Source organism: Protopterus annectens, chromosome 8.part0 (genome assembly GCF_019279795.1).
Source record: "Protopterus annectens isolate FY-2018-M chromosome 8.part0, PAN1.0, whole genome shotgun sequence".
NCBI lineage: Eukaryota > Metazoa > Chordata > Ceratodontiformes > Protopteridae > Protopterus > Protopterus annectens.
This window is the reverse complement of record NC_056741.1, coordinates 233,911,689-233,926,424: the sequence shown is the minus strand read 5'-3', so window position 1 is coordinate 233,926,424 and position 14,736 is coordinate 233,911,689. Positions and strand designations below refer to the sequence as shown.

General features: G+C 39.7%; 1 protein-coding gene across 1 annotated transcript in view; it reads right to left on the bottom strand.

Moving 5' to 3' along the window:
* LOC122808201 (rootletin-like) overlaps nt 1-11,636 on the bottom strand; it is a 546,256-nt gene extending 534,620 nt beyond the window's left edge. The window contains exons 1-2 of the mRNA XM_044079170.1: nt 11,619-11,636; nt 10,573-10,772 (exon numbers count right to left, since the gene is read on the bottom strand). Of these exons, the coding sequence (XP_043935105.1) occupies nt 10,573-10,772; nt 11,619-11,636 (218 nt within the window). The remainder of the gene's footprint in view (nt 1-10,572; nt 10,773-11,618) is intronic.
* Nucleotides 11,637-14,736: the final 3,100 nt, after the last annotated feature.

Sequence of the window (14,736 nt, the reverse complement as noted above, 5' to 3'; positions counted from 1 at the left end):
CTTACTATATCAAATGTTTCTCTGCATCAAGACCCACCAAAAGCAGTGGTATTTTCTTACATTCTGCTTCCCTCTGGATCATCATTGTTCTGTTAATATTGTCAAATGTCTGCTTCTCCTCTACAAACCAGACCGATCCATATCTATTAATTTTGGCATCACTGTTGCCATTCCTTTAGCCATTATAGACAAACACTTTATAATCATGGTTTAGGACTGAAAATGTGCCTTATGAAGCTGGATTTGATAGGTCTTTGCCGTCTTTAGATATTATAGCCACCACCATTTTTCTTCCAGGATGTTGGGACTTGTTCTACTCTTAAAATACTGTTAAATAAAACCTTCCAGATCTTTATCAATTTTTCCCTCCTAGCTTCCAAATGTCCACAGGAATACCATCTATTTCTGGGGACTTTCCAGTATATTGGTCATACATCACTATTTTTATCTCATCTCCTCCTATTCTGTTAGTAACCGAGTCATCTCCCTTTAACCTTGGCATATTTAATTCTTTTGAATCCAAAACAAAAACAAATCAGAACAAAGGAAGCGGCACTTGAACGTCAAAGAAATAAATTTAATAAATGATGTAAAGCGCTTTTCGTTTGTGTATCATGCACAAACTTCTTCAGACAAATGGTTACAATGTATCCAAAAATAAGAAATAAAAGGCATTAAATGAATGATGTTAGCTTTGCTTTTTGTATCATGCACAAAACTTTTCAGGACAAATGGTTACAATGTATGCCACATGTAACCATTTGTCTGAAAAAGTTTTGGATTCAACAGTCTGTTTTTGCCTCGGTTCATTTATATTTAATTATTTCATAAACATTTCCATTTCCACTTTTTCTTGATTTCTATATTTCTTTGCTTTATACAGATTTTCATAAAATTTCCAAAATACTTCTTGTACCTCCATAAGCTCTCTTGTTATCTTCTTTGTTATAGGCTCCCTAAGCTTGGTGACAACCCTTTCTACTTTCTGTTGCCTGAATCATTTTGCTAAATGTTTTTGTGCTTGGGAGTTATTAAAAAATAAAACAGCTGCTTAACAGCAATCTTTGTAAAGTGGAATACCTGGGACAAAGGAAAAGAAGAGTACTGAATTCACATTTTCTATGCCAAATATTTTCATAAATATCTTCAAAAATATACCCTGCTATGTAATATGTTCCCTTCTGGGCCCCCAGATACATCTTCACTGATGCAAATCAAATTCTAGTCCTCACCTATAAGTAATATTCCCTGCTGAAAGCTGATTATTTCTCACAGAATGTTGTTAAGCTTCATTATAGCAGTTTTAGGTGGAATACAAATACATGCCAGTGTAATCCTCTTCCCTTGCCAGTCATCCCTTAGTACTACATACCTACCATTATTATCTTTTTTATCCTCTTCTATCGCTATCGGAGCTCCTCTTGCAATTCAATACTCTTCTTTTCCTTTGTCCCAGGTATTCCACTGGATAACCTCCTGAAAACCTTTCTTTATCAAATTCACATGCTCAGTTCTTTCCAAATGTGTCTTCTGTAGCACAGCTATTTGCACTCTAGTTTTTTAATATAGCTCACTACTCTTTCGTTTTAATATGCATCTGAGACCACTTACATTTAAAGATAATATAAAAAGAAAATGTTATGTTAAAAAGTTATTATTCCCACTTTTTATTTCTAACAACTTTAAGTGTCTAGTTCCAGCTGTTGTGTTATATGCATGCACTTATGTTTGGCAGGCTGATCTTTTAGGGTCTATGTCACTGGATCGAAAACTGATTTCATCGGACGGCTTTTACACTGATTCCTCACTGCAGTGTGATCTCAGAGTTGGTATATATATATATATATATATATATATATATATATATATATATATATATATATATATATATATATATATATATATATATATATATATATATATATATATATATATATATATATATATATATATATATATATATATATATATATATATATATATATATATATATAGTGGGGATGGGGGGCACAGACCCTCTCAAAACCGATTTGAATCCTGGGGGACTCCACTGGTAACTGGTCTCTTTGTGGAGGTAACTTCTTCTATTCTGCAGTCCTGCATCCTATCTATGAGCCAAATGGCTATCCATCAGATAATACAGGGTTTTATTCCCTGCTTATTTAGTCTACTATGCCTGAGTGTGGGGGGGCTGTTTTGGTCAGGTCAAGGCATGCGGTGTGTACAATTTTACCTTTGTCCACTGCTTTGGTGACCTTTTGAAAAAGGCCACCAGACTGAGTAAGCATGACCCATCGATGATGATTCCAATCTGAAACTGGTCCAGTGTTTGGAGATTTCCTATATCCTATAAACTAAAACAAAGGGCAAAATAAATGGACCACACAGCAATGAAAGGCAGTTTTAATCTCCACAAAGGACTCGTTGTACAAACACACAGTAAATCCACATAAACGCATTAACGACACAGTGCATTTTCATCACCACGGACTTCCTAAGATGCAACACTTTCCCAAACTGAACAAAAGCATTTATACATTTTTTTCTATTCAAAACAGCCAATCAAGGCCTAACACTAATAACAATTAAATAGTCACATCGTTAAAAAGACCTGTACACACTCTTAAACATTTCCTCAACATAACAATAGTTCCTACCTGTTAAAACATTAACTAAAATATATAAAAAAAAATCATACAACATTTGATATGTAATTTTGAATTATAAAAAAGGGGGGAGGTATGGTGAGAATCGAATATTTTAATTAATACCTACCAGAATATATAAAACCAACCAAAATAAATAAAACTGGCTTTTACCGCCATCTAATGGATGTTTCAAAAATTGCACCCTGACATGTTAAAAAATCATGTTTATTCGTACTTATCACATTAAAACACAGTCATAATCTAATGTAGTTTAATATATATAAATATGCAATGTATAGAACTATAGGACCTAAAATGACTCCAATTACGCTTAAAAAATATTCATTGTATTGTACAGTCTTATAACTTAGCAGCTCTCAATTTTAAAACGGGGGCAAGGGAGACCATATCATTAATACCAGGTGGTTTGCTAGCATCCAAAACTATCTGCCAGTATAATTCTTTATACTCAGTCTTGGTCTTCCACAAACCCCCTCTAATATCAACTGGGATAACCTCTAAAACGAAAAATAAAAATTTAGCTAGGGGGCAAGTGAGAGCATGCTTAAAAAAGAGCATTATGCTGATTCTTATTCCTTATATCATACATCCTTCTTTTAAGCTTCCTTTCATTTTTCCCGGCATAAAACGCTGCACATTTATCACAATAAGCCAAATATATGAGACCACTAGTGTCACAAGTACTCCTTGCTTAACTTCTAATAATAACACCAGTGGAACCAACCAGCACACATTCCTGATTGCTAATGTAAGGACACTGTGGATATGAATCACACTTGTATGTACCTACCTTGTTGACTCTTGACCCACCTGCACTACTGGCCTAAAACAAATCTTTTAAGTTGAAGCCTTTTCTAAAAATACACTTGAAAGGGTTACCTGAAATCCCCTTAATATCTGACAGACTTGCAAACTTAGACCATTCTCCATGCATGATGTCTCTAATGATCTTAGCATCTCCATTAAAATTTGTAACAAATGTTTGCTCAAAATTGTCAACTTTCATAGATTTGTCCATATTGGAAATGACACTGACCTCAGGGGTATCGACTCCCAGAATGGGTGCAAAGTTATCTTTTCTTCCAATGGTGACCTCTCTACGTACCTCATTAATCAATTCTACAGAGTACCTCTTTAACAAACATTTCCCTTAAAATATCACACTCAGACTCAAAATCACTGTCAAGAGGTCACCCTGCTTATCCTGACAAACTGCCCTTTCACAATGTTTTTTTTCCTGATAAAAGGGGTGGGCACTGGAAAAACGAAGAGATGGATTAGAATAAGTCTTTTTCCTATATACTGTGGACCTAAAATAATCCGTTTCCTTATAAATACTAACGTCCAAATAATTCACCTTACAATGATCCAAATTATAAGTAAAATGTAAAATATTGGTTGTATTCAAAATGTAGTTAAAAAATTCCAAAAACTTCTCAGTGTCCACCTATAAAATACAAATGTCATCGAGAAAGTGCTTGTACAGAGCCCAACATTCTTTGCATGGACAGCTAAAAACAAACTTCTCTTCCCAAACAGACAAAATTAAGTTTGCATAAATGGGGGCACAACTTGTCCTCATAGCTACACCACTGGTCTGGTGAAAAAATCCACCCCCAAAATATAAAAAGTTATTACGTAAAACAATGTACATTAATTCTATACATACACAAAATTCACTATGAGATAAATAACTAGGTGTACTCAAAACTTCGTCGAACCAATTCATTCCCTGTTCGTGGGGAATGCAACCAAATAAATCCACAATATCAATGATAATAAACAACAGATGATTGCGGAATAATGCAGGTTTGACAACTTGCTGAAAATCCCAAGAACCCTTAAGAACATTATTATTTAAACCTATTAGTGTTTTAAGGTGCCGTAACTGACTCATGTCCTGACACTATCGGATGTAGGGGTGGATCCTTGCGGTTGTTGTGAACCTTAGGGATTCGAAATATAGAAGCCACCCTAGGCTTCTCAGTGTGTAGAAACTTGAAGGTATCAATATATATCAAACCATCCATATACAAATCAATCAAAATCAAATAAATTTGCTTATAAGCTATATGGATCTCATTGATCGAAACTCTAATATACTTACTGACGTCATCCAAAATTTCCATCATTTTTGCCTCATAGACAGTGGTACTCATGAGCACCATACCACCTCCTTTGCCAGGTTTCATTACCCTGATACATCTATTTTTCCTTAAAGTCTCCAATAGCTTTCTTTCTTCCTTAGACAAATTCAGGTGGACCTTGTGTGGTAAAATACTTTCCGTTAACTCCCTCTCAAACATAATTTCAAAATTTTTAAGCTGGGGTGTAAGGGGGGATAAAACACACTAGTCTTTTTTAGACCCCAAGGTTCATGGTTAACCCCAATGTCATCTCCAAAATAAATTGCCAGATTATTTTTCCTCAAAAACAAGTTAACATCAATGATAACCTTACAAATATCACACTTTTGCCTAGGTATAAAATTGAATCCTTTTGAAAGCAAACTGAAAAATGTTTCACTGATCACTAATTCAGTGTAATTAAAGATATAATAATCATTAAGAAAGGCTTTGGAGCCATCAAAATTTATAATTCCATTAGTATTAAGAATGGACTCTTTGCCAAAATCCGGTATGTTCAATTCCTGTACCTCCCCCTCCATCCACCTTGACTGTAATCAGGTGGTTGTTTTTTCATCAACTTCTCTGTTCTCCAGAGGGGCGGATACTCTAAATAATCCTGTAGATTCTGATTATTATCCATTATCATCCCTCCGTTAAGGTTCTCACCATGATGGTCGCTAACATGGTTAAAACTGTGTACTGTGTTGACACCCTCAGTATGAACATATGAATTATTATAATGATTATAACCGCTACCCCACTCATGTTGGTTAAACGTGGGCTTGGGGTAACATCGATTCTCAGCATACTCCTGTTTATCCCTACCTAGTTTTTTCACTTTCGATTAAAAATAGCTTAAAAGCATTATCCACTTTGCCACTTACTGCCAAATAATGATTTCTGTATTCATCCACAGTGTACATCAAATCATTCACAATACTCTGGTTAAGAGAATCTATTTGCTCAAAGAGTAATTCAGATTCTTTTTCATTACGTCTGATAATAGCTTTTACTATTTCCAACCCACATTTATGGAATATAACTACCAATTTTTTGGTAAAATTGAGCGCTACTAAGTTATAAGACTATATAATACAATGAATATTTTTTTAAGCTTAATTGGAGTCATCCTACAGTTCTACACATTGAATATTTATATATATTTATTAAACTACAACAGGTTGTGACTGTGTTTTAATGTGGTGAGTAGGAATGAAGATTTTTTTTTTTTTTTTAACATGTCATGGTGCAATTTTTGAAACATCCACTAGATGGTGGTAAAACCGAGTTTTATTTATTTTGGTTAGTTTTTATATATTCTGGTAGATATTAATTTAAATATCTGATTCTCACCATACCCCCCCCCCCTTTTGTAATTCTAAATTAAATATCAAATATTGTATGATGTTTTATCTGTCTGCTTGGGATGACATGGTCGACAGACCACAATGCTTTGCCACAGATGGCCTGCACCTGTCGCCCCTGGGATTCCGGATACTGGCTAAGGCTCTTGCTGCCCCTATAGTGCCTTTTTAGGCAAGGTTCAAATAACAAATTCACCACCATAACAGGAACAGGCACGCAAAAACTGAGGATAATGGTACTCAATGCTAGAAGTCTAAATCTCAAACTCACTCGAGGCACTCCTTAAAATGGAGAACATCAATATCTGTGCAGTGACTGAGACCTAGCTCAAGGCTCCAGAGACCACCCCTGCACTAGCAGGCTATAACTCATATCACACTTTTCAGCCATGTAACCTGGACCGAAACACCAAAGGCGGAGGTGTGTTCATATTCATTAAGGATAGCCACACCTCCAGGCTAGTTGCTCAGCACAATGCATCCGAGGTTATCCAAGTGCAACTAACTCTGGGCAAAACTGCAATCCAAATTGTAGCTTGCTACAGATCCCCCACCATGCCCCAGGATTGCCACTCCTCTTTTCTTGATGTACTGGAAAATATTAGGGTTCAACCAAACACCCTAATAATGGGCGACTTCAACTACCCCACCATTAACTGGGAAAACTACTCGTGTACCAACTCCTTAGCTCAACGCTTTCTGGAATTCATAAACTCCAATGCCCTGGATCAACTTATCCACATCCCCACCAGAGGCAACAATATCCTAGACCTAGTCATTACCAACATGAGTAACCGGTGTTCCACACCTGAAGCCAACTCCTCTTTGGTCCGATCCGACCATAAGATAATCACCCTTGATATCCACATCCCGTCCCCACCCCCATTAAGGAAACCACAGTAAAAACATTCTCCAAAGCCAACTTCATGCTTCTTAAGACAGAAGTAGTGAACTTGATGACACCCATGCAGATGGACAATACAATTACAACTGCTGAATCCTACACAAATGCACTCTATAAGCACTTACACGAGTGCATGGTTCATGCTATCCCAAACAGAACCAAGACGCTATCCTCCAAAAAAAGGAAGCCAATCTGGTAGTCCCCTGCCATAAACAAGCTGTACAACAGAAGGAAGAAACTGTTGCAAAAGAGAGTAAAATCCCATGAGTGGAGGAACTCCCTGGTCAGCCTCAGTAAGAAGCTGAGATCCCTTATAAGATCCTCAAAAGTTAGCTACGAAAACAAAATTGCCACTAATTCCAAGGACAACCACAAAGCATTCTATAGCTATGTCAAGAATCTCGATGGCAACACCCAGATCTGCTCTGAGTTACAGCACAAAGGCATGAAAATTACAGAACCAACTGATATTGCCAACATCCTGGCAGATAGGTTCAGTGTTAACTTTACCTCCCTCTCACCCCCTAAAGGGCCCATATCTATACAGGAAGAATGCAGAGTCCCTGTAATCACAACTACGCAGGTAAAAGCTGCACTCTCTAAAGCCAAAAACAGCATCCATAGGACCGGACATTCCAGGCTGCGTTTTACACGAACTTCAGAAAGAACTGGCTCCTCACTTATGCATCATGTTCAATAATAGCCTCGCATCAGGCTTTGTGCCCACTGAATGGCGCACAGCAACAGTTATCCCACTCCACAAAGGGGGAGCCACCACTAATCCTGGGAACTATCGACCTATTAGCCTGACGAGTCTGGTCTGCAAGGCCATGGAAAGTATTCATCATGGAACTCATAAACAAAGACACTGGTAACCTCCAAACTCTGGATCCCACCCAGTTCGGGTTTGTGAAAGGCAGATCATGCCTCCTGAACCTGATCGACTTCTTTGAGGCAGTCACCAAAGCCGTAGATGAGGGTAAGGTGGTTCACACAGCTTATCTTGACCTCGTCAAGGCTTTCAACACCATCCCCCATTCTGGAATTATAGCTAAACTCACTAAACTAGATATAAATCCCTACATCACAAGATGGGTTGCTGGCTCACTGACAGAACCACAATGTATAAGTTGCAGATTCCAAATCTGACCTCAAAGCAGTGACAAGTGGAGTACCACAAGGTTCTGTCCTGGGACTTCTCCTGTTTGGTATCTACTTGGCTCAATGCGAAAAAGTGGAGTATCATCCCCTTTGGTAAAAACTCTGCACCCATGAACTACCACATAGGCAGCAATCTACTTAACACTGAATGCGTGATAAGAGACCTTGGGACCCAGGTGGACAGTAGTCTCTCCTTTGGTAGTCACATCACCACAGTAGTCAGGAAGTCCTTCTACGTGGCACACCTCATCATAAAATGGTTCTCATCCAGGAAAAAAGAGGTAATTTTTTCCCACTAATCAACACTCATTAGACCCATTACAGAGTACAACACCCCTTTTGGAATGTACCTCACAAGACATCTGCAGCAACTGGAAAGGCCACAGAAGTACCTCACAAAGAGGATTACTAGCCTCAAACAAATGCCCTACACTGACCGTCTCAAAAAACTCCAGCTTTAATCCGCAGCATATCGCCTATTCCGAGGTGATCTCTGCCTAACATATAAAGCTATGTCAAACCCAGAGTTGTTGGACATGCTACACCTAAAGAAATCCCAATCCATCCGAGCTACACACTCTAGGGACCTAAACCTTGTCACCACAATAAATAGGACATGCTGGAGGGATAGATTCCTGTCCCAGAGACTTCCCATACTCTGGAACAAACTACCCATCTATGTCAAGCAAAGTTCTTCATTAGCACTCTTAAAGAAAAATCTTGATGAGTGCATGGGAAATAGGAAATACACCCCAGGGATCACCTCTGTGTGTCTGCTCGACAGTGGCACAGGAAAATAACTTTCTTGGGTGGCGTAAGCCAGGGAACCTTGTTGGCTAGGCTTACGCAGGCCCTTGGGCGATAGCCTAGTACCTACCTATGAACCTAGGTAGGAAATATTGTTATGTTGAGGAAATTTTTAAGAGTGCGCACAGGTCTTTTTAATGATGTGACTATTTAATTTTTTATTAGTGTTAGTCCTTGATTGGCTGTTTTGAATAGAAAAATGTATAAATGCTTCTGTTCAGTTCAGGAAAGTGTTACATCTGAGGAAGTCCTTGGTAACGAAATAGCGGTGTGTCGTTAATGTGTTTATGTGGCTTTACTGTGTGTTTGTACAACGAGCACTTTGTGGAGATTAAAACTGCCTTTCATTGCCGTATGGGGCATTTGTTTTGCCTTTTGTTTTAGTTTATAGTTTGGTTATTGGGCAATCACCTCCCTTCTTGAAATTTACTATGTCCTTACTAATAAGATCCATAAACATCTTTCTATGGCTTTGCATATGAGGATGGTCAGATGTATGGGGTCTTTAACTGCCTGTGTCTGTGGAAGGTTCTCACTTATGTAAGAAAATGACTGTAGCTGCTTGCTATTCATTAGGTACAAAACTTGTATGGAGACAAAAGTTGAACAGTATTGTGAGAGGATGACTCAATCATGCTTCATGCTAGGCAAGATATATCCAGGGACAGTCCAAATGAGGACACTTCAATGTAGTATTTTTAGCATTTGATATCTTCTAATAAAATAAAATCTTTAGTAGCAGCTGTTAACCAAACCAGAATATCCTCGAGTATTTTAAAGTTGTGTTATGAACTATTTGGGGGAATATAAGTTGGCATAGTATCTAAGCTTTTAATAACAGCCCAAAACAAAACCGTATGGAACAATCGATCATCTATTACTAAACAATACCATAATAGAGAACTGTAAAAACTGGCAGAACCTATGCACAGCATAGCTAGACTACAGAAAAGCATTTGACAGTACATTTGCTCTCATAAATCAAAAAGTGTCTCCTACTACATGTTCAAGGACAGCATGTGCAAGCCACAAAACAATGGAAACTTAAGTGCAATTAGGTAAAAAACTATACTATGTCAGAAAGTGCTGCATCATGAAGAGCTCCCTTTTTTCATGACACAGCAACACTGGAGTTAATATACATAAATAGTGGGGGTATGGGAAGAGGCAGCAGGGCTTGCCCACCAGCAATAACACTTTTAATGTACAGCTGCAGCGCACTGCTATTTATAGAACGCACAATGTTTTCAGTAGTTTCAGGATTTGCATTACTGAGTTTTGAACTTCCCAACAGGGTGCAAAAACAACAGGACCCTGCCTACTGAAATAATTTAAGCCACCAGCATGGCAAAGACGGCATTCACTGACAATGCACTTTCTGAATAAAGCATCTCCATACTTGCTGGAAGGCTAAGGCACCATAAATACAATTCAAGACAGTAAGGTATAAGGGAAAGGGAATACAATACAATGGAAAGCAATGTCAGAACAGTTACGAGGCATTCAGTACACACTCTCTATTTCTGAATAAAACATACCTGTTCAAGAATTCCTGTGAAGCTCGTAGTTGCTGCAGCTCACTATCTACTTTATCCTTTCCCAATGTCAGTCTGTTATTCTCCATTTCCAGTTGCTGATGCCTTTCTTCCAAGTTACGCTGCTGCTGCTGGCTATCATTCAGTTGCTTCCTGAGACTGCTCACAGCATCCTGACTAACTGAAAGTTTTCCTTTTAAGTCCTGCAAATGAAATGCCCATTTCTAAAATGTTATTTATGTAGCTAGTCAATTAAAGGAAAATCAGGACAGAACAACTTAAGGTGGTAAGAAACCATTCCATCTTAAAACTGCTCCTTCCACTGCAGTTTCTTATTTTTTTTTTTGTTCCCCAACCTCACTGTTACTGGCTCAGCCCCTCAGTCCCCAGAAGCCAGTTCTACCAGCTACTCTCTGGACTTATTCCATGTTTTCTGAGGCCAGTCATGGATCCTTAGGCTCATCTGTGCTTCTGTCTGGATGGGATTTTTGTTTATCATCAACCCACTCTATCCCCTCCATACTTGTTGATTACGGTTGATGGGAATCCCTTCCCCCTTTCTGGACCACACCTTCCCTAAGTGAGCCTATCAAGCACCCGACCACCTGGGATGGGCACACTCATCACTTCCCTACCATTTAGTCACATGAGCCGCTAAATGAACCTGGGTCAGGTGGGCTGAACTTGGTTTTTAGTTCCGCTACTCCACTGGAGCAGCTCCACTTCCTTAACACTTTAACCCCAAAAATGTAAATTAACTCTTTAGTCAGTAGTGAGCAGATTTCCATTATCTACACTTGATATGTATTTTTTTAACCATGGTGACTTATTTACTACAGACCACTGCTCGAACCGCAGAAAATATCTCATCGTGGGTAGCAGAGTCGATTTTTTTCTGCTTTCTTACCCAGAAGACTAATATTTGGAGTTTTTCTCTCCTTTTCAATAATTACACTCCAAAACAGAACTCTAACTCCACTGCTCACATAAAACCAAAACACTTTTACTGGCCACATACAGAATTTTGAAGATGCTGTTCAACACAATACTGTTTCTGATGGACTCATTAAGAGAAGTTAACACACAATCATCTGGCAGCAAAATCAATAACATGAAATCGTTCAAAAACATATCCACCAAACGTGATCAATACTAAAAAATATATATTTTTGTAGGGGTTAAGATCACCCTGCAACCCCCCATGTGGCGAAGCTTCACCCCCAAATAAAGAGTTATGTACTTACCATAACTTGGCATCTGTGTTATCCTATGTCACTTTTCAGCACTCTTGGGTCTTGAATCCGAGCCAGCAACTTTACAGACAGCTTCTAGGCTCGAGCTCCTCCCACTCTCATGATCCCTCACTGCCCTCTAACCCCTCAGATCGAGTTTGCCCTAAGCTAGAAAGCAGCTAAGGAAGACCCAGACCACCAGACAGCTCATCTCAACATCCTCTAGATCCTACAGGATGGGGGACAGAGGGAAGGATAGTGATGAATAGTGACATAGGATGACACAGATGCTAAGTTATGGTAAGTACATAATTCTTTATCTGATGTTATCTATGTCACTATTTCTCACTCTTGGGTCCCGAAATCCTGGGCAGCCTCATGGGAGAACATGCTGAATAACTGTGTGCCGAAGGAAGCCATGTTCCTGCAGACAATGTCAAGTTTGTAGTGACTAACAAAGATGTGAGGAAAAGACCAGGTGGTTGCCAGACAAATGTCATCTATGAAGTGATGGGCAAGATAGGCAGGGGACATAACCATTAACCTAGTGGAATGAACTCTTGACTGGCCCTGGTAAGGATAAAATCTTTGGATGAATAAACAAAGGAAATGCACATTGAAAGCCAACAGGAGATAGTTACTATGGACACCGCTTGACCCTTCCTGTTAAGAGAAAAAGTCACAAACAGCTGGTCAGACCTGCGGAAACTCTCTGTCCTATCCAAGAAGAAACAGTTTTCTATGCACATCTAATGCATGCAAAAGGTATTCTCCTTTATTGGCAAAATTTGGAAAGAAGACAGGCAATTGGATTGGCTGGTTCAAAGTAGCTTCTGTGGCAACCTTATGCATGAACAAGGCCAGGAAAATGTCTTTGACGGAAGAAGGTACCTGGACTGATTTAGGATTACTAGAAGTGGTCAAACCATGCTGTCAGATGAAGCATCTGCAGGTTGGGAATCAGAAGCTTAGAGGGATGGGAAATTAGATCCGGAATGGGATCTAGTACCGGGGGGGTAATTCAAATGAGACCAAATAAGAGGAAACCACACCTGCTGAGGCTAAAATGGGGTGATGAGGATCAAGGTGGCCTTGAGGTGACAGGCATTCTGAAGTATCTGGGAAGAAGACACAAGGAAGGATAGGCATAAAGGAGACCTGGGGACCAATCAGGGACCAGAGCATCCCTGGGAGACTTCCTGTTTGGGGAAATCAGGGCGAAATACCAGCTGCATTTGTGGTTGAGAGGGGAAGCAAACAAATCGCAGCTAGGCTGACCCCAGTGAAGAAAGTTCTCTTTCACCACCAAAGGATTCAAGGGCCACTCGTGAGCACTCAAAATTGCCCTACTGAGTCGGTCCGACAGCATGTTGGACTCCCCTGGAGTAGGTGTTGCAATGAGAAAGCACTCCAAGGACATCGCCCATTCCCACACTCTCAAGGCCTTGAGATAAAACAGATACAAATGTGGGCACCCCTTGCCTGTTGATGTACCACACATGTTTGTCCATGTGAACTGCAATAGTATTTACAGGGAGGCAGTCCTGGAAGGCTTGCAACGTGAGGAGGACTGCCCTCATCTCCAGGATGTTGATATGCAGTTTGGTGTCTGCTTTGGATTGTCTGCACCTGAAAATGTCCCCCCACCCCAACAGGGAAATGCTCGTGGTCACTGTGGCACTGGAGGGAGTAAGAAAGAATGGTCTGGATGCTAGGAGGTCGGGAGACTGCATACACCAGGGGAGATTATGCCTGCACACTGGTGTAAGGAGGATCAGAGTTGACATGGGATAAACCAGGGAAGACCACTGAACTGCTAGGCTCCACTGCAGAACCCTCATATAGAACCGACACTAGATAGATCGCCACCACCATGGAGCCTAAGGCTCTGGGAAGAAAGTGAGCCTGGGGATGAGACAGATCGAGAAGACATTGAACATGAGATCTGATGAGGTGTACAGTAAAGTTGTGTACACTTACCATAAATGTAGATGTTCGAGTGTATTCACTGCTGCAGTCATTACATTTGGGTAATCTGCTGGCAGGTTGCCCTCAGTCGGCCTGAATTCCAAAGTCTTGCATCCTGCATCGGTTGCTGTCTTCTCTTCCATGACGTCAGGTCGTCAGGGGTATAAAACATGCACCCGACGCCATTTTATTTAGTTTTTCTTGCCCCTGATGTCAGGTGCCCCCAAAAAAGGTAGCAATATTATATATATATATATATATATATATATATATATATATATATATCTATATATATACATGCATCAATATAAACTTTACCTCATCTACAAGCAAATAAACCACATAGGTTGTAGACGATAGAGAAGGAAAGATAAACTGTAGAATGACAGGGGGGTGGTGGGAGGGTAACCTGGACTGCAACAGTGAATACACTCGAACATTTACATTTATGGTAAGTGTACACAACTGTACTATGTCCTTCGTGTTTCACTGTTGCAGTCATTACATTTGGGTAGAATCCCAAATCTATGGTTGGGAGGCTGGAGCTAAATAACATTAGGTGCGGCTATAAGGCCCTGCAGCACTGCAGTGGCAAAGCCTGCCCTGGACTTAGAGTAGAGAGGCAAATGGTAATGCTTTGTAAAGGTGTGAACATAACTCCAAGTAGCAGCCTCTAGAATGTCTTTGGTTGGTACTCCTCTGAGAAAGGCTGCTGAAGTAGCTGCAGCTCTGGTGGAATGAGACCTAATGCCCTTGGGCACAGGTTTACCATGGTGTAAGTAGCAGAAACGGATGCAGTGGCTTATCCACTTTGAAATTGTTTGCTTTGAAATAGCCTTTCCTTCTGATCCTGCAGCATATAACACTAGTAATTGCTCAGTTTTTCTTAGAGCTTTGGTCCTGCTCAAGTAGAATCTTAGCTGTGTGTGTACATCCAAGGGATGCAGAATTCTCTCCCCTTTGTTCT